The 20,880-nt window shown below is 45.6% G+C and overlaps 1 protein-coding gene and 1 long non-coding RNA gene across 3 annotated transcripts in view; one reads left to right on the top strand and one right to left on the bottom strand.

Annotated features, from left to right (window-relative positions):
- Window positions 1-19,794, bottom strand: part of ARHGAP21 (Rho GTPase activating protein 21) — a 103,735-nt gene extending 83,941 nt beyond the window's left edge. Inside the window, exons 1-2 of one of the 2 annotated variants that reach the window (XM_072327768.1) lie at window positions 19,596-19,794; window positions 18,456-18,774 (exon numbers count right to left, since the gene is read on the bottom strand). In XM_072327768.1, the coding sequence (XP_072183869.1) occupies window positions 18,456-18,533 (78 nt within the window). In that variant the 5' untranslated portion in view covers window positions 18,534-18,774; window positions 19,596-19,794. Of the gene's footprint in view, window positions 1-18,455; window positions 19,236-19,595 lie in introns of those variants that run through there. The other variant, XM_072327767.1, reaches the window with a different exon arrangement.
- On the top strand, window positions 3,368-6,779 carry LOC140248930 (uncharacterized). Its single transcript, XR_011902911.1, has 3 exons — window positions 3,368-3,435; window positions 5,201-5,275; window positions 5,358-6,779. It is a non-coding gene; the product is annotated as an uncharacterized lncRNA (long non-coding RNA).
- Window positions 19,795-20,880: the final 1,086 nt, after the last annotated feature.

The raw sequence follows: 20,880 nt of genomic DNA on the forward strand, positions 1-20,880 counted from the left end.
GATTCTTAGTGGAGTCAGGTGGGGGGTCAGCAAAACTTGGACTTCCAAAGGGCAGACTTTGAACTATTCAGGACAACAGTAGGGAGAATCCCTCGGGAGTATGTCCTGAAAGGACCCAAAAAGGCTGGACACTCCTCAAGAAGAATGTCTTATAGGCACAGAAGCAGGCTGTCCACCTGTGCTGTAAGATGAGCTAGTGCAGAAGAACTAGGTGCAGATGAACAGGGAACTTTATCTGAGGCTCCAGGAGAAAAGGGAATGGACAACTGGGAACAAAGAAGTCACTGGGACATTTGGGGAGAAAATTAGAAAGGTAAAAACCAAGCTTGAATTCCACCTGGCCACTGTAGTAACAGAGAATAAAAAACTTTTTTTACAAATACTTTAAGAACAAAGCTAAGGAGAATCTCCATCCTTTACTGGACACAGCAGGGAACATGATGACTGAGGATATGGAAAAGGCTGAGGTTCTCGGTGCCTTCTTTACATCTGTCTTTAAAAGTCAGACCAATTATTCTCAGGGTAATCTACCCCCTGACCTGGAAGTCTTGGATGAGCAGCAGAAAAACCCCCCACAATTTAGGTGGAAACATTCAGAGACCTACTACTCCACCTGGACTGTCACAAGTCCATGGGGCTGGATGGAATCCACCCTACGGAGCTGGTGGAGGTGACTGCCAAGCAACTTTCCACCCATATATCAACAGTCCTGGTCAACTGGAGAGGTCTCAGAGGACCAGAGTCTTGCCCTTGTGAACTATTTACAAGAAGGGTTGCAAGGAGGATCTGGGAAACTACAGGCCAGTCAGCTTGACTCTAGTGCCAGGAAAGGCCCTGGGACAGATCATCTAAAGTGACATCACACAGCATGTGTGGGACAACCAGGGGACCAGGCCCAGCAAGAATGGGTTCATGAAAGGCAGATCCTATCTGAAATCTCAAGTATTTCTGGAGTTCAGACAACTGGACATACTTTTAGAGCATGAGCAGCACTATGTACTAGTAAGCCAGGTGTCCAACTTAGTCTGTATTTAACAGGCAATTACTTGCAGCATGAAGAAAACATGACATGATACTTTGTTCTTTCGTAACATTGGAATTTAAAAACCTTCTATTTCACAACCACAGGATAAAAGAAACTTTTTATGACAAAAACAAACAGTATGCAAAATAATTTGTAGCGCTGGCAAAGACCTGTTCTTCCTCAACTAGAAGCACTGCCCCACTACATTAAGAGGAAGTCAACGGCTTCGCCCTCTAGCCTCAAAATTTCAATTACACTATGAACCCAAGGTAATTTTCAGTGGTTACCACTAAAGGGAAGTACACTGATTGCAGAAAACCACAGAATCAACACACTTAGCACCGCAGGGATGGTATCTAAGTACATCTTAGTAATAACGTGTCTCAGAATTCTATTTTTAAACCTTGCTTTGCTGGCAACACAATTGATCCATCCAAAATTTAAACAAAAAGTAGAGCTCATCACACCCTCTGGAAGCTGAGAAAAGCAGAATAACGTACTTTCCCACAACATAACATGTAAGAACGCAAGTAGGCAGTATCCTAAAAACAGAAGTTTGCTCCAATTTGCACACTAGCTAAAGCACATGGATTTCACTAGCAATAAAAACCATCTGATGATGAGTAAATGCCACTTTTTAAATGACCTCCGCTGCATATGTGAAGTACATAGTGCTTATAGGACGAGCTTAGTCAACCCAGCAGGTTGCATCTTAGGAGAGGAAAAATGAGGAAGGCAAGAGGTCCTGCGCTCTGCCACTTCCCTTACCCTTCCCACCATGTAACCCCCAGCACATTCAGCACTGCAAACTCTGGATCTCTAAGGGAAGGAACAGGCTGGCTTTGGGAGAGAAAGCACACAGCAGCATGAGACAAAAAAAGTAAGTGTAATGGCAACAAGCTGGGAAGTCCACAGGTCATGAAGAGCCACAGACAGGTAAGGATAATGCCAGAGACAAGGGCAGGCCTCACAGATGGTAGAAGAACTTCCTAGGGACTGGAGAAAACTGGTTGCTCAGTTGAAACAACCTGTACAATTCGTAGAGACAAAAAGTGAAAGCCTCCTCTGAAACTAATTCTAGAAGCAAGGGGCTACTTCACTCCACTCTGTGAAGAGTAACTTGCTGACAACTTTTGATTTGATCTAATATTTTTTTCCAACCAATTATGTAAATAGAAGTAAATAAAATGCCTCTTTGACCTTCAAAACATTTTAGGGTTATCACCATTACTAGAGGGTACAGGCAAAGCTGTACCAGAACTGTGGCCAACAAGGTTCCACCATACTAATTTGGGAGTTATAACCTCACTCCAACCCTCAAATAAGTATGTATGTGGCTTCAGTAGTGCTTCTGAAACCAGTAATAGCATCCATGCAAGTAATGATGTCATCCTCTGGAGTCAGGTGACAAAGCACCCTGAATTGTACCTAATCATCACCCTAGCCAAAACTCATGTGGGGAGAAAAAAGCCATCTCCTTCTCATCCCTCACAAAGAAATTCCAGGAGACAGACTTAGTACCAAGATGAATCATCTGTTACTTTTATTTCTGTGCCTGAAACACCTTTGTCTCCAAAAGAGATGCCACCCACACCAGTCCAAAATAGCACTGTTCTGTTGAGCTCCATCTTCATCAAGTACTGTGCAGGTGGGCCTCAAAATCAATCTATGTGTGATAAAAGAACTCGGTGTTTTGCAAGCTCTGCTTTTTTAACATATAAGAACTCAACAGGCCTGGATAGCTGTACTGGCCTAAGCATGGTAAGAAATAATCTCATTTTTATTAGAAAACATATGCCAATAAAGTTTATATGACATAATAAAATAATATTGGAGGAAGAAGAACATACAGTTCTAATCTCTGTCAGTGGAGACTACCAACAGGGAAAGCAGCTGCCCAGTTACATGGTAAATGCTGCTGCAGAAGAAGGTTCCTGGACTCCAGCAGCCCATTCCAGTGTTCAACCACCCATTTTGGTCCCCACATTTAGGCTACACAACAGTGACTGACAACATAAAATGGCAACTGAACATTTAATAGATCACCAGTCCACCCCTCAATGTTTGTCTCAGGTTAAGAACTCTTCATCTGCACTGAATACAGAAGAAAACATCTGTCCTGAAAGATTCCATGTCTGCAAAAACTGGATACATTTTGTAGAGGTACATTTTTCACTGTTAGGTGAAAGCTTGAACTGGTGATTAAGCACCTGGTAAGAGGTGTGGCTGGCCTAAGGAGCACAGGCAAAGTGCTGACATCTGTTCTCCCAAGTGACCAGAAGGGGTGGACCCAGAGTAGAGCCATCTTGGGCTCATATAAGAGCCAGCCACTGCAAGGAGAGCATCCCTTGGGCACAGGCTGCTTTCTAAGAAGGAGTACTGCATTGCCAGAGAGCCCCTTCACCAGCTGGGTGAGTTCAACTCTTCTTTCTGTCCATAACTATCAATCTACCTGCAAATACTTTCCTGATATCACCACAAATAGTTTTGTTTCTTTGTGAGTAGAACACAGTTAATGGGCAAAGATTTTTTTTTTTCTTTTAAAATGATAAATTCAGGATTATAGTACTAAGCTAATAAGAAAAAAAAAAAAAAGAAAAAGAAAAAAAAAAAAAAAACACAAAAAAAACCACAAAAAAACAACACCCTGAAAGGTTTTGAGTAAATATGAAACAGTTCTCAGCCCTGCTCAGGACTTAGGGGTTCTTGTTCATGAAAAACTGAACACAAGCCCGCGGTGTGTGCTTGCAGCCCTGATGGCCAATGGTGTCCTGGTTCTATCAGATCATAGAATCAGAAGGTTGGAAAGGACCTACAAGATCATGTAGCCCAACTGTCCTCCCATTAGCACTGCTACCACAAGCCACTAAACCAGATCTTGTAGCTCCTCAACCAGACACCTCTTGAACACTGACACAGAGCAGTGACTCCACCACCTCTCTGGGCAGCCATTGCAGTGCCTGACCACCCTCTGAGAGAAAAAGCTTTTCCTTATATCTAATCTAAACTCCCTTTGGGTGGAAAATGGGTAGCCAGCAAGGCAAGGGTAACTATCCCCCTCTATTCTCCCTTGTGAGACCCCAGCTGGAACACTGCTCTAGTCTGAGGCCCCCAACATAGAAAGGATGTGGATCTTTTGAAGAAGGAGGAGGGCCACAAAGATGACTGGAAAGCTTGAGTACCTCTCCTGTGATGACAGGCTGAGGGAGTTGGGTTTGTTCAGACTGGCAAAGAGAAGGCATTGGGGAGACCTTATTGCAGCCTTCTAGTATTTAACAAGAGATTATAAGATGAGGAAAATCAACTTTTTATGTGTGTAGGTAGTGACAGGACAAGGGGGGAATGGTTTTAAACCAAAGGAAAAGAGATTTAGATACGGGGGGGAAGTCTTCTTTTTTTTTAATTGAGAGAGTGGCGAGGTGCAGGCACAGGCTGTCCAGAGAGGTCATGAATGCCCCAGCCCTGGAGCTGTTTAAGGCCAGGCTGGATGGGGCCCTGGGCAATCTGATCTCTAGTGCTTGATACAGCAGCTGGCAACCTGCCTGCAGCAGGGGAGCTGGAACTTGACGATCCTTGAGGTCCCTTCTACCTCAAGCCATACTGTGATACTAAATTCATTACTGGGAGTTTGTTTTTGTTACTGTGTTAATGTAACTTCTTTCTATTTTTAGTCAGAAACAAATTATTCACTCCACCCCCCAAAAAAACAGCAATTAAGGCATTCATCCATTCGTCTACCAATGGATTTTGCGCAAGTGAGAAATAACATGTTACTTGGAAACTGTAAATTAACAGGCAAGTCCTAGATCACTCAAAATGTATCTGATGTCTGTCAGTGCTTGGTGGAATACTAACATTTCATCCAGAAACCCTATGTAACAAGTTATTGTAAACTCCTGACACTCAAAAAGAAATCAAAGAAAAACAATCATAGGTGAATCTGGGGAATACAGGAAAAAAAAGAACCACTGCAGAAACCTATAGAGAAGCACAGCATTATTATTTTAGAGGAAGACTAAGCTAATTACATAATAAACATCAAGACATGAACTAAGAGCTGCTTTTATTTCAGAAGAAAATAGGCCTTGTACCTTTAAAAAAAAAGAAAAACAACAAAAACAACTCGCTTAGCATCATATTAAGTTCACATTATAACTTAGGACTGTCTTCTATCAGTTTTACTGCAGCACTGGCATGCACAGTGACCCATCAATCTTGAAACTGCTACCCACGTGCTAAGCTCTTCATTCGGTAAGTGACAGTAGCAGGCTGTGCAAAAATACTTGGTACTGGAGAGGTGGCTCTCTTCTGAAGCTTTTTGTTTTCACTATAGTGACCATGAATAGGGTTCAGGATCCTAGGAGAAGGGAACAAAGCCACAGCAGCATTACAGCCCTAGACTTCAGGAAAGGAAGATCCCTGAAAAGTTCAGGAATCGACACAGAAGAATCCCGAGGGAGACTGTCCTGGAGAGCAATCCAAGATGGCTGACTTTCAAGAATCTCCTCTTCTAAGCTCAGAAATGACCCGCACCAATGGGCAGGAAATCAAGCAAAGGTGGCACAAGGCCTGAGTGGATGGAGGAAGAACTTCTGACTGAACTCAAATATAGGAGAGCAAGATCCAAAGGGAATATGGAAACACTGTCTTAGTGATGGAGTCATGGTCACAAAAGCCCAACTGCAGTTAAAATCTGGAAGGGACATGCAGGATAAGAAGAAAGGTTTCCAATATACAGAGGACAAGAAGGTGGATTTACAAAAGGAAAAGCACGGTTAACGAACATGACAGCTATTTGGAAGGAGATTGTAGATTTGGTTAAAAGAAATAAGAGCAATGAATGTCATAGAAGTATCAACTTCAGAACAGCTTTTGATACAGTCTCCCATGGAGTCCTCATGGAGAAGCTGATGAAGAACAGGCTAGATAAATGAACAGTGAACTGTACTGAAAAACTGGCTGAAGTGCAAGACTGAATGAGTTGTGATCAACAGCAAGAGGTCCAGCTGGACACTGGCCACTGGTGGTGTGCCTCAGAAGTCAACACTGAGACCAAGATTATTTAAAATCTTCTCTGATGACATGGACAATTGGGCAGAGAGTACCCTCCACCAAGTCCCCAGATGATCCCAAACTGTTGTTGATATGCCAGATGGGTATCCTGCCACTCAACTGTATGCTGACAGGCTGGAAATGAGAAACTCGAATAGAAATGTTAGCTCATGCACCTGGGGAGGAAAAGCCCAGAGCAACAGCATAGGCTTGGGGTCAATCAACTGGAAAGCAGCTCAGCATAAAAGGCCCTTGGACTTGTGATGGTCAATAGGTTGAACAACGTTCACAACTGCGCCCTCAGAGCAAAGAAAGTCAACAACCTCCTGAAGCTCCATCAAACAGAGCACAGTATGGGGAAGAGAAAACAAAAGGGAACCTCAGAGAGCCAGAAATTCTAGCAGGAAAAACCAAACACCAAGGGGGAAGAGGTAGTTCTCTTAAGCAGACTTTGCTAATGCTGGAAGGAGACACCAGATGAAGGACACTCATACTTCAGCCCACAATTCACTGTGAAAAAGATGCACAGGAATCTTTTTATTTTCCCCCTGTCTTTAAGAGTCATTTAACAGTTTATGAATTTACAGTTGCTTACAGCAAGCAGTTTGTTCACCTGGTTTTGAGGAATTATCTTTAACTCCTTCAAGGACTGCTGTTTTTTTTTTAATGTCTGAAACTTATTCTTCCTTCATAGCTAACAGCATGCCAGGTTTTAGATATTGTATTGAGCTGTACATTATACATCAATAAAAATAAATGAAATTTGTCTTTGAAGCTCTTATACTCTATTGCTGTAAGAAGATGTTATGACACTTGGGGTATCTATACTTAAACCTAGCGCTGAGTCCCTGGAAATAGGGCTGGCAGAAAGTATGTGATGCAAGTTATTTACTTATATCTAGCACATAATAAAAGAAATGGCGCAACTGTTACTCTCAAGAATTAAAAGGCTTTTTCCAAAAGCCCATTTACTAGAACTGCTGGTCTAAAGCATCCTGAAATCAGCAATCCCTGCTTTCTTGTTCTCCTAGTGGGGAAGACTACGAGAGCCTTTCAAGGAATGAAAGCTTATGGTGTCTTGGGCCCTAAGAAGCAAAGAGAAATCTGCCAGGCCAGATTATCTAAGAGGGGGAAGAGACTGCAGTATTAACTGAACTTAAGGTCAAGTCACTCCCACAAATCCTTTTCTTAATCTCATACATAATACCTTTCCCTCAACTCATCCAGTAGCATTAATGGCTTGAATTTAAAGGGAAAAAAAAAACTTTGAAATATTATGATTCATCCTTCTGGCACTAACTAAAAGGAATCAGATATTACTGATGATGTTTGTGCTTCACCTCCTTCACAACAGAGGCAAAACATTGTATACAGGTAAAAATCCTGGTTTCCAAACTTCAGGTTCCCATTCTGAGCTATGAGGGAGCCTTGAGACAACTGCTACATCTCTAACTGATGTTGCATCATCCAAAGTACTACTGTCCCATAACTGGCCGTGAAGTGAATAAGGTTAACGTGCTGTAAGAGGCGTGGGTTAGAATTGTTTTCCCCAAATAAACTCATACCAAAAAACGTGCAAAAACAGATATCACAACATTCTGAGAGGTGAGACTTAAACACAAGAGGTCTCCCATAATTTTTCAAGTTCAAGTATATATAATATGCCAATTTAATTTAAAGGAGGAAAAACTGATAGCCCACTTACAAGCCTAAGAGAACTGTTTATCCCATACACACCTTGCTGAGTAACTGTCTGGTATGACCACAGTCTCTTCTCACCTTAAAGAATTTGGTTTCTCAGAGTCATGAATCACTGATTACATGAGCAGAAACCATCTTCACCACGAAAGCCATTTAACATTTCAGGTCCAGCTTTAAAAACTGCACCAAGTACTACAGGATGGGTGGGCAGAAGGCAAAAACCTAAAATCAGCAGAACTCATTTCAAAGTCCTGTGACTAAGAGATGAAGCTCTTAACCTTGCAAGATCATAAGTAGAAACACAAAATAGAGAATACAAAAGTGGAGAACATTATTAGATGATCCACTGATGCATTAAGAGTTAATGGAAACTTTAACTAAAGAATAAAAGCAAGTATTCTCAGTTTGATATCTAGCCTGAGCTTTCAAGAAGCAAGAATAGACAAAAAAAATCACGACCCTTTGAAAAACTGTATTTCCAGCTGCTGACAGCAAACAGCTGCCTTGTTTCAGCATGCTTAGCACAGAACCACAGCCTTGGAGGCCCAGAAGCAAAAGTAATTCTGGTGAGCTACCATGGAAATGGCACTAGAAGACAGGAAGAGGTTGTAGGTCAGATCAAAGATTCACCTAGACCCCTTCAGCAGTGACCAAAATAACTGCTGACAATTGAGAACACGAGAGCAAGCATCACTCGAGCATTCTCCAAGTTCCCATTACAAATCCATAATAATGGTATTTAGTTAACTGCTCTTCCAAAAACATATCTGGATTATCCTTCAGCTTCCATACACACCTTCAGCTTCCCAAGTATTACAGGGATGAGTAACATGCTTAATTAACTGCTATGCATAAGGGCCAGCTTCTTTTGCTTGTTCTCACTCCACTACTCACCTGACATGCACTGGAACAGCCAGTGAAACACTGATCCACATCAATTCAAGGGAGACTGAGAAGACCACCACATTCAAGTTCTCACTATGCCTCCACAGTCTTCTCTTTCCTAAACTGTGAAGTCCTAAATTCCTTAGTTTTTGGTACACAGACAACTCTGTAGGCTCAGTAATCATCATAACTGCCCTTTCTCTGAGACTCTTCTTGTTCTACTATGCTATTTCTCAGATGGGGAAAAACTAAGAGGGAAGCAAAAGAACCAGGCCTAGACACACCAGCTGCAACAGTGCCATGGATTTATGCAGCAGGGCATGACAGAATGTCAGCTGTTCAAAATTATTAGGAAATGGATGCCAATTTGCTTTTTTGACCACCACCAAGGAGTTAAGCTACTGATTCTTTAGAACTAGCAATCACAGCACTGAGGACTTCACTCATGAGCTCCAAGTCAATCATTACCTCTCAGCATTTTCAATGCAACGCCGACTGTTTTAACCTCCCCGTACTCACTACTCGACATTTATGCACGCCGAGTTTTCTCTTTATCAACATACACTGAACATCAAGGGGTCCTTCAGCATTTCCTCACCAACATTTATCTTCACTGCTAAGCAAAAAATCTGTACAAAGCAGAACAGAAAAACAGGTACTCCACTTCCCCATTGCCACTTAACGAACGAAAACAGCAGACAGACCTGTTTAGCTGTACAGCTGAATCATATTCTCAGTCACAATGTAAACAGAAAAAAAAAAAACACCATACCTATTCAAAACCACTGACAAAGCCATAAAAAAATAAAAGGCTAAAAGCTGAAGGGCATAGGCTATGCAGTGCTACTAGTATTGGCCTGCATCCATTATACAACATCCTGTTTTGTAACATTTCCATACATAAAAAAAAACCTTTGTTCCACAACAGAGCTACCAGAACCCTTTTGGACAGTAATGGATTTTTTCTTTTAAAATAATAATAACCAACTTTTTTCTTTTTTTTTTTTTTCTTTTTTTAATGAGAAGGAAAGAGATGCAGTTAATGAGCTTGCAAGATTACCTCCGTGACATCAGTATCAGAATACCAGTATACTCAAGTATTTATGGGTACTGAATTACTCCGGATTCTGATGCACTGATTGCTAGAAACAAACTTATGTCGATAATCTTCAACCTGCTGGCTTTCTTCCCAGCGTCAATTTGAGGAGACGGGATACTTTGACATCCTTGGAGCAGAACAAGAGGCATTCATTATTCCTTTCAAAAGGCCAGAAAGGAAATCACATGCAAGTCTCACCTATAGGGAGATCCAAAGCAACTTCTCAATAAATTTAAATAACTAACATATAGAATGTTGGACCGTATTCAGACCAAACCCATATGAAAACAGGGTAAGTACACTGAAAGCCTGTAGAATTGCCATGAAAATTGATTTCTCCAGGCGAAGTTTACTTACTCACCTTTCACCATGGTGAATGGAAATAATAAAATTTATAAATGCATGCAAGAAGGGACAAGTAAGACTTAACAGCTGTTGATGAATGAGAAATGTTTGTGGCTACACATGGGAATACTTTTCACAATAATCATAGGCTCGCTATTCAAGTTACATCAAAACCAGAAAGTGCAACAACAACAACCCAGGAATTAAGATGAGACTGATCACTACATGGGAAGGAACGCCTCGGTTTTCAATTTAACCCAAATCAGATCCTCATCTTACAAAACGAGATCAGAACTCAAAGGTGGCAAGAGCCACCTGCTTGAGGTGCACATACTTGATGTGCTGCTGCTTTCAGTGGCCCAAACAACACAATGTTTTGATTCTCAGCTGAGAAGGCTGCCCCAGTACCAGGAGCATATCATTGTATAGACTGCATCTACCTATTACAAGCCAAACGATCCATAAGGGCTTCTAGAAACATGATTATTTTCCTTGAGCTCACCTCCAGGTCGAAGCAGGTAGCTCCCACAGTAAATGTATCTATATTTTAGCCAGTTCTGCCTTCACACTTTGAAATAAAAAAGTACACAGAAACGTGAATGAGATGACATCTACACATTCAATGCCGATTTAAGCAGCACTGATTCCTCCATCCCAGAGTGTTTTAATTTTGTTTCATCATCTCCTTACTATGAAAAGTGCTCAACACATAGATGAAAAAAATAGATCAGAACAGGAGAAAGTAAAATACATTTTTAAAGGATGGGTGACTTGCAATTCAATTTCAAGAAGTAATACTCCATTCAAATGGAGAAGCATATAGCTAGGAGAGCACATTACCACTTCAATCAGTAAAACTACAAGATGAATTCAAAATCAAGCTCACACTTCTCTCTTCAACAGATGCACACCAACTACAGTCATTACTCAGAAGTGTTTAACATCACTGTTCTCAATACAATTTAAAGCTTTCTCTCATTTCTTGTTCCTGTCCTTCCAAGTGAAAAAATAAAAAGAACAAATCTCAGAATTAAAAATAAGGAGGATTAGGTCATCTAGGCAGCCCACTGATGCCAGTGCAAGATTATCCCCTACAGTGTATTTGCTCGTGCTTAATGCAGTCCATACAGTGTGTCCTAACACATTATGCAAATGCCACATACATAAAAGAAAACTGTCTATCTTGCAGCGCACCCCTCAACCAAGAGCCGAGCTGTAATTAGCCACGGCCCCTAAGGAGGCTCCTCATTCACTCTTAGCAAAGCAGCAGCTGTTAGCGAAAGGAAATTAGAATAAATAAATAAATAAATGGCAACATAAATAAGTCTACTACTGATGGTCTACTACTGACGCTTCCAAAGGCTTACTACGCTCATGGTTACAAGCAAGAGTCCACACCTATAGAGCTGCTGGTATTTCTCCAGAAAGTCCACACAGCACCTCTGATGACCGGCACCAAATTTCCACTCCCATGATCCCAATCAGGATCCCTCAAACAATGTGCTGCTCAGAGAGCTGCAGCAACAGCTCCCAGTACCCTACCCATAAACGAATTGTAAACTGCAAGATTTGCACAAAAATCAGGAAGAGAAAAGCAGCAACATTTCCTAATGAACAGAGTCTGGTGATGGCATTCAAAGCTGTAACAGGGCATAGATATTCAGAAAGATGGAGCAATTCTATCCCCGCAATACAAGAGATCCAGAGAGCAAAGCCCATAGCTTCGCCTATGAACAAGCGAAAAACAGATTTTAGGGACTGTGGATATCATCTCCCAGAAGAGTTTTCTTCAAATCGAATAGCAGGAATCAAAGAGCAAATTCAGAAAACTGTTCCACTTTTACTTTATGTATGTGTGTGTGTGTATATATATATATGTATATATAAACAATTCAGTGTAAGGACTGAAAGCACATTCCCTTCTGTTTAAAAACACAAGACAGACACAACAGTGGAAAGCCTTCCAATGAAGAAGGCCTATTTAAGAACCGCATACATAGAACAGCTTATCCCACCTTGCGACCAAAAGATTAAAAGCATTCTCTTTAGCACCTTCAGGTTTGTAAGACATGCAGAGCTCCTGAGAGGAGGAGCACAAAGTCTGTTTGATGTTGCTGCTCCCACCCATCACCTGTATTTACCTGCTACTGGTGATAAGGAATAAAAGTGCCTTCATAAAACACGTTAAAAGTAAAAAGCCACAAGAAGAGCTTAGACAGGAAAACTACACACAGTTTACATTAATCTGCATTCTGTGTAATGAACAGGCAGAGCGTGACATGATTATTTCCACTATCTATCAATCCAACTAGACAGCATAACCCTCATCCACTGTTTATGCATTACACTTGGCACAACACATTATTCAGTATATAGATTACCTACTAGGGGAGGTGGACAAACTCCTCTGTAGCACTGAGTTAAATCCAAGGACTTGGTGAGCTCACAGGAATTGTTGTCTTCTGCAATGAAGGAGCCACACCTAACAGCTCAGAATGACTTCTGGAGTCCAGTCCATTGACACGTGGTCTCAGCAGCAGTTATGCTGCCCCGCCGCTTGCAGAAGGGCTAAGTCAGACTTTTTAGAAACAATGACCTCTTATTAACAACAGGAAAGAAATCCGTTTTCATTTAACATCATTTCCTAAGTTTTTACATGCTGCTTCCTAGCCTTTGCAATTCAACATGCAAATAACTGCCACAGAGAACAACACAGCCACTGAACATTAGAAAAAGCTTCATTTTCCTCTATCCTCCAGTTGTTAAAGCAAAAGGATAAAAGCAGCTATGAGCACCAAGATACAGCAGGTAATCACACACTGCAACACAAGTCTCCCCATGAAGATACAGAACGATTTGTGTTTCATAACGCTGACAGGTTGCACACGTCCCTGTTATCACCTCCTCTACAAAGTAACATACACATAATCACAGAATTAAAAACAAAAAAAATCAGCTTTTACTTTTTCCAGAGGCAACACTGAGCTGCAGATCTGCTGAGCTGCAATGTAGTCATCCACCAAGATGACACTTTTGCACATTCAAGTAGTACAAGATCACAGATGCATAAAGCTTGTAAGTGTCATCAGATGCTTTCTCCTTCCCAACAGTTTGCTCAGTTGTTTTTTTGCATATGCAAGTAAACAGCAGACGAGAAGTAATACATCAGAAAGAACAGGGATATTATTTACGCTTTTAGTTTAATAACAGGGACTGTTTAAAAGAACTTAGAGAAGGAAAAAAAGAAAAAGAAATCAAGTCTGTGCTTCACTGTTTGTTAAAACTGCTAAAGAAAAACACTTCAGAGAGGGCCAGCTCTCTCTAGGGTACTGATAAATGATCTGGATGCTGGACTCCAGTACATATTAAGTAAGTTTGCAGATGATCCCACACTGGGAGGAGTTACTGATTCCTTCTGGGGGGGAGCTTTAGAGAGGCCTTGCAGAGAGACCCCTAACAAACTGGAGGTCTGAACAACTATATGTAGTTTAAAGGCAAGTGCCAAATTCCTTCTGCATGCAGGATGGGGCAATCTTGGATACTTGTACAGAGTGGGGGGATGATAGCCTTGAAGAGAAGCCCCATGGAGAGGGATCTGTAGGTTCCTGTTGACAGCAAAGTGAACATGAGCCAGCAGTGTGCCCTGGGGCCACCCATACCCTGTGGTGCACCAGGCCCAGCACTGACACCAGGAGAGGGAGGGGTTGTCTGCTCTGCTCTGTGACACCTCAGCTCCAGCACTGGGTGCAGTTCGGGCACCACAGTATGAAAAGGACATGAAACTATCTGAGAGCATCTAAAGGAGGATAACAAAGATGGTCATCGGTCTGGTGGGCAAGACACAGGGGAAGTAGCTGAGGTCACTGTGTTTGCTCAGTGCAGAGCAGAGCTGAGGGGAGGCCTCACGGTGGCTGCAGCTTCTCACAGGAAGCAGAGGGGCAGCACTGAGCTCCGCTCTGTGTGACAACAGGACCCGAGGGAACGGCATGGAGCTGTGCAAGGAGAGGAGCAGCTGGGGGTCAAGGTTCTGCACCAAAGGGCGGTGGGCACAGCCCCGAATGCCAGAGCTCAAGGAGTGCTTGGACACCACTATCAGACACTGGGTTTGGATTTTGGAGGTCCTGTGTAGAGCAAAGGGTTGGATTTGCTGATTCCTCTGGGTCCTTCCATCTCCAGATGATTTACCACTTTAACACATGCACTGCATAGTATAAATGCAGTTATTTTGCACTGGTACAGTTCAAGGTGCTCTTCAATCCACTGGGCTTTTCTTCCAAAAGTTCTTATTTTCCAGACAAAAGGTTTCTTTTTGGAAAGACAAAATCCACTTTTTTTAATAGTCAGGTGCAGCTACACTTGAAGACACATCCCCACCTTTCCTGAAGGAAATCAATGATTTGCTGCTTTATACTATGACTTACCAAATTAGGAACATTTCCCTACAGAAGCGGTCTGTGTTCTGTCAAATTACCTTCAGCTTACTCTGACATCAATGTGAGCAGAAGCCGGCGTCAGGCTTGCGTGAACAAACAGGCTTTGACTCAATGCTTCTGAATAGTTACCTGGAAGAGCGGTCATCTTAACTATCTGGTATCTCTGTTAAATCTGTCCTCACATGATACAACACTTGAGCCGAGTTCTCTAGAACACCACAACTAACAGCCTTTTCAACAAGAAGTTTTCTTTCCAGTATGGTGTATTATTTTACACCAATTCTCAGTCATTACACTACAGGTAAGCCTCTTTGCATAGAAAAGATACTGGTCTCCATGGAAGAAAGTTCCAGAGCAGCTCACACATTTGCAGGTGTAATTACTGCACATCAGTCTGTAGATATCTAAATACAGCCCTCCAGTGCCTGTGCTCCTACAATACAACAAACACCTGGGTGTCACCGCTCTAGGCTTCCCAATATCACCCCAACTAGGCTGGTATAATAGTAAGCACGGGTCACTAATTACGTTCATGAAAATACCAGTCCTTTTCTATTTTGACTGTCATCGTTGCCCCTCTCTGGTTCCTGACCTGTCCAGCTTCTGCAGTTGTGCTCCCTCTAATAAGGTATTCAAGAAAGATATCATAGAACTTTTCTTCCCCCTGTGTTTGTAACCACAAATACTGAACTTCTGGAAGTACTGAAGAAGCTGACTTTGCTTTAACTGCAGAAGCTAACTTTGCTTTTACTGCAGTCCTAATGATTTGTCTAATACAGAAACTCCCTGGAATTCCTAAAGACAGTCTCCTGTGTCTCCTATTCATAACAACCCAGCTGATCAGAAAAAAAAACCCAAACACACACACTCCAAATTTCTTTGCAGTGAAGTATGAAATATTTCCAATTAAAACGAAAAGGAAATGTGCTCAAATGAGTGCCAACAGAAAAAGCATCAGAAACTCTTAACACTCACTGATAGAAGTATTTGTTTCAGAATTCACTAGAGGAAACAGTGCTTTCCCATAGAAGTTCACCTTTTAAAGCCCCAAAAGGCCACAGCTGTATATTTTTTTCAATCCTACATTCCAACATGTTTTATTTTAATATAGATTTACTGCAAACTGCACCACAAGGTGACTTTTCTTTTTTTTAAAGTAAATGCAGAACAGTAGGCAGAGAAAGGGAGTTCATATTTACACTAACAAAGCAGCCAGCGCCAGCCTTGAATGTGGACAAGCCGGTAAATGTGATGTTGTGACTAAGGCAGAACTGCCTGTAACTCAGCGGGGCTTAATCTCTACAGCAAAACACCACTACAACCTGACAAAATGGAGATAGCACGCGCTCAATAATCTAAAAGCAAGAGAAAGCACACTCTCACTTATCTGTCCTTATGAACATAAGCTCGGCAATCCTTGTTCCCAGTTGCAAATGTGTGTCAGATTTCAAAAAGAATGGCAAACAGCCCTGAGAGTCCCCGGCCCTCTCTGCCAACTCCCCCAAGAGCCCAGAATACGTGATCTGTCCCTTTGAACAGGCACTGCGAGCCTGAATGCATAATCTTTGTTCTCAACAATCATTTCCTTGCAGGGCTCCAGAGAGAGACCACCAGGTACACTGCCGAAGCAAAAGGGAAAAAGAAAAGTGAAAAACAGAAATCATGGCAAAGCAAGACAGAAACTGAGCACAATATCGGAGTAAAGAGGCAGCCAAACAAACAAACAAAATTATCTACCCACATACGCACTTAACTAAAGGAGTCAAACCGTATGTCTGCAGTTTTCCCATCCCTGTGTGCAAAGATAACAGAAGCAAGAGTTTCTTGCTCACAAGTGTCTTTCCCTTGTCCAACTGGTGTCTTACCAAACCCTGATGCTTAGAGCTGTGTGCTTTCAAAATCTGACTGGCTGGAAGCCCTAACTTCTGCTGCAGCCACCTCACCCACAATGAACACAGGCTGTGCTCGGGGTCTTCCTCATGACAACTTGCAGCACTTGCAGCTCTGTGACTAAACATTACATGGACTTGAGTTAATATTGCATTACAATGTGAGCAACATATGGAAGACAGCGTCCCAAAACCATAAATCATTCCCCCAGAATGCTAATACCTTGATTACCAGCATTAGCACACCATAAAACCCCCACCGACTTCTTAGCAAATTCAACAGTTTTGGTTTGAGTTTCCCCCTGGAGAAATGATGCCCTCACAGCCCAAACACATCCTACTGCAGTTAGACACTGCTCACATACAGCACACCAGCACTGGGCACTGTTCCATCAGCTGAACCCAGCCAGTAGACCACAGGCCCAGAAGATCACAGCTCTCATACTCTCTTGGCCTCTCAGACCAGGAAATAAACTGTACTTCGAGCCACGCAGGAATATGTACGCTGAAGTGCCTGAGATAGCACTGCAACCTTGATTAGTCATTCACAAGGGCTATCTTCATTCAAGCAAAGATTATGTCAGGCCTGCTGTGATTAAGGCAGTCATCAGTGTACAATTATCAGGGTAGGAGTGTGCTTTCTTAGCTGCTAACATTTAACTGCGACACCAAAAATACCAGGCAAAACAACAGGCAGAGCAGCCCACTTTACAATCCCACATCCATTAGTTAGACAGCTTTAAGACAAGGAGCTGCAGAAGTGCCAGAGGCCTCATCAGGACTTACCGGGAGGGAGAGGTGGATTACAAGAGCCAGAGCCAAGAGACTCGATAAAATGAAAAGGCAGATTTTCACTTTATCACTTCAACATGTGGCTGCTTCCTTCTTCACACCTTACATGAATAGTATTCAGGGATACGCTCTCTAAAAACGCCCTTGTTTTCAGCTACCATCAGAAACGAACATCAATAATAACACAAAATCCACACGCAAATTAACAGTTTACCACCAAGTCAAAATCTCACCATCTTCTGCTTTTACTTCAGACTCCTACTTTGTCCTCACCTGACCCACCTGCTTTAAGAGACCGCAACAGCAGCAAGGAAAATCTTACACTACCATATGTGCCACTTCAAATCAAGGCAAAAAGGTGAACTGAGGATAGCAGCAGACTGCAACCTGCCAGCTTCAAAACCAGCTTCCCTTCCTCAATTCCCTGTGTCCGGTATCAGCCTGCTACAGTTCAGTTTCGGCAGACAAAAGGCAGCTCTACATAAAGGATGCCCATTTCACAGCCTTACACAGATTGAAGTCAGCTTTCTGTCATGGGCACAGCCCGCCTCAAGTCACAAACAACACAGAAGTTGTTTCTGGGAGTAAAGACTGAAGCAGACCTTGGGACAGCTCGGTTGAAACTGTTGCATGTTTTGTTGGTCTGAAGTCACAGTCGTTTCACGGACGTTTATCGCTGTTAACGGGGAGAGCACAGGGAACCGCTGGATACAGCTCCGCGTTAGGGACCGGCGGCTGCTTGTCCGAGCACGCGTGGTGACACCGCGGGGCACGCCAGCAAGTTTTTAAACTCACAGAGAAGCAATTCCAGGAACAAATACCACGACTAAGAACGCGTTTAACGCCGGTCACCGCACACAGGCCGATATTCCCACTACGAAGCACCGGGTTCGCGCTTATCGCCGCGGGGAGGACGGAGCCGCACCCCGGTGCCAACGGGGACAGAGCCACGGCGGAGCCCGGGGCCAAGCTGAGCGCGGGGGCGGACGCGCGGCCTGGGGGACGGGAAGGGACGGGAAGGGACGGGGCCGCCCCGCCGAGCAGCCCGAGAGGGAGCCGCAGCCCCACACCGCTCCCAGCGTCCAACTCCCAGCAACTCCGGGGCGGGCGGGCAGGAAGAGAGAGAGGGAGGGCGGGAGGAGGGAGGAGAGGGGGCGGCCATTAAGCCCGCTCCAGCCAAGCCGTTGCCCGCGGCGGGAGGCGGCCGCCCGGCCCCGCGCCCCGTACGTTCCTACCTGGCCGCCGCCGCCGCCCGGGGGGGGCTCGGTGTCTCCATCTCCGCCGGGTGGCCCCGCTGCCCACCGCGTCGCCATTATCTCATTCCCGGTTACAAAGGAGGCGCAAATCCTCTGGAGCCCACATCGAGGAGGGGAAGGGAGCGGGAAAGCAGCGCCGGAGCCGCTCGCACACACCCGGCGCGGCGGTCGCGACGACGACGACGCCGATCCCGGGGCGGCCCCTCCAGGGGTGGGGGCTCGGCCCCGTCACGCAGCGGCCATGGGGCAGCGGCCGGGCCGGGGCTTCAGCGGCGCTCCCCGGCGTCCGCCTTCATGGCTGGAGCAGGAGAAAGAGCAGAGGTGTCAGTCCCGGCGCGGAGCCGCCACCACCCGTCCCTCGTTGGGCTAATTGCGCCCGCTCGTCATCTTCCTCTTCCTCCAACTCCTCCTATCCCGAGCCCCGGCCGCGGGGAGGAGAGGGAGGCGGGGGCGGGCGGCGCCCGTGCTGCTGCCGCCTGGCTGCACGCGGAGCGGGACGGGGAACGGCGCGGGGCGGGGACGGACGGCGGGAGGCAGAGGAGCGCCGGGGCCGGGCCCGCCGCTGCTCCGCGCCGGCCCAACTTTGACCAACTCGCGAGGGGCGGACTGGAGCCGGGGACCGCCGTCCCGTTCCGCGGCCCTGGGGTGTGCCAGCGGCGGTGTGAAGCCGCTCCGCCAAGAAAGCGGCAACAAAAGAGCGCAGCCCCGCGCCGCCGAAGCCGGGCTTTTGTTCCCCGCTCCCAGGCAGCGCCGCCCTCCCTCCCCCCCGGCGCCGCCGGCGATCAGACCACCGCGCCCCGCCCGCCGCCCCTCCCTCGGGCCTCCGCGCCGCTCCACCCGAGCGCGGCAGCCAGCGGCCGCCCGGCACGGCCTTGTCGCCGCCCGGGGGCCATCAGGCGGCGCCAGCTGCGCCCGCCGCGCTGCCGGCCACCTGGGCACCGGCCTCGCTCAGCGGGGGGGGCGGAGGGGGGAACTGCTGCCCGCGGGGTCGGTGCGGCTCAGTCACCTCCGCCCTGCCGGCAGACCCCCGCCCCGCCGTACCGCCCCTACCGCCCGCTGCTCTCGCTCGGCCGCCGCGGGGTTCGGGCCCCTCTGCCCCGCGGTGGCGACGAGGCGTACCCGGAGCCGTTCGTCCTCCGCCCACGAGCCGGCGGTTGCCGTTCCCTCCGAAAATCCCCCCGCCTCCTCAGGCGGCTCGGCCGGTGCAGGAGCTGGCTCTGGCTCCCGGCCGCGGGGAGCCCCGAGGCGTGCCGCCGGGCGCTGCCTCCTTCTTCCCCCTCAGCTTTCCCGGCGGGAGGGCTCCGCACGGCGCTAATCGCCGCCTTTCCGCCCTCACGGAGGACGCCGGGCTGTGCCGCCGGCCCCGCCGCGCACCTGGCTGGCCGCGCTCGGGACGGGGTCAGGCCGGCGGGAGGCGGCTCAGAACGAGCCTGGCCGGCTCCCTCCTCGTTTCTCGTCGTCACACATTTCAGATTTATTTGCCATCCAGCCCCCGCGCGAACTTAAAATTCAATCCACGGTTGTCAAGAAGTCGAAAAGACCGGAGTTGAAACCTCTGGAGTTGTTTTTAAGAGTGAAGAAGGGGAAGGATTGGGGTACTTTTCCTCCTGAGAAGCTGTTCCCAAACGAAGCAGGGCTGCAGCCGTGTGCTTGGCTGCGTGCTGCTCCCTGCGCTGCAGTCATTGTGTCAGTCTGCAGAACATCATTGGAAATCTATTATGTCTATTAAATAAGTTCCATGTATTCGTAATCATCGCTTCTCCTCTGGGAACCGCGGAACCGGCTCCAAATCTAAATTAGCATCATAACTGATATCCATGCAGAAAGTTGTCACATTTATAAAATGCCTCGGATTGAAACACGAACAGACGATCTGAGCAGTCATTCGGTATCTGCTGAGCCTCTATTTATATCGCCAGAGCTACATCAATACAGTGACAAATCTCTCTTTTTTACTTTCCTTCCACTGCCAATCACATTCCCGAGCTTTAGTGTTCAAAACAGAACGGTGAGGCAAAAAACATCCCAGAATCACACCATGGCGAGGCCGAGGGGACAGACCTTATTGTGAGCTCTTGGAAGGTTATATCAGCGCGGTTATCAAACGAATATTTGCGGTGCCAAATCCTCATTAAACTGTACGTACTTCGTTTTCTTCCCCTTAATCATAGATTTCTATTCTTGGGGCAGATGTTTTTGTTTAGGGGACTGGGATATCTGTAGGACTTTCACGCATCAGGCTGCTGTAATTTTTCATGCTAAATATGGTGTCATCGTTACAACAAAACTTAGAGAAGGAGGCAAGATCTCAGAGACGTGCTCGCTCAGCTCCATGCCGTACCAGCCATATCTCAGAGTCCCTCAGCCACCTCTGAAAGTGATTTAATAAAAGAGGTTGCAAAAG

The sequence above is a fragment of the Excalfactoria chinensis genome, chromosome 2 (assembly GCF_039878825.1).
Source record: "Excalfactoria chinensis isolate bCotChi1 chromosome 2, bCotChi1.hap2, whole genome shotgun sequence".
Taxonomy (NCBI): Eukaryota; Metazoa; Chordata; class Aves; order Galliformes; family Phasianidae; genus Excalfactoria; species Excalfactoria chinensis.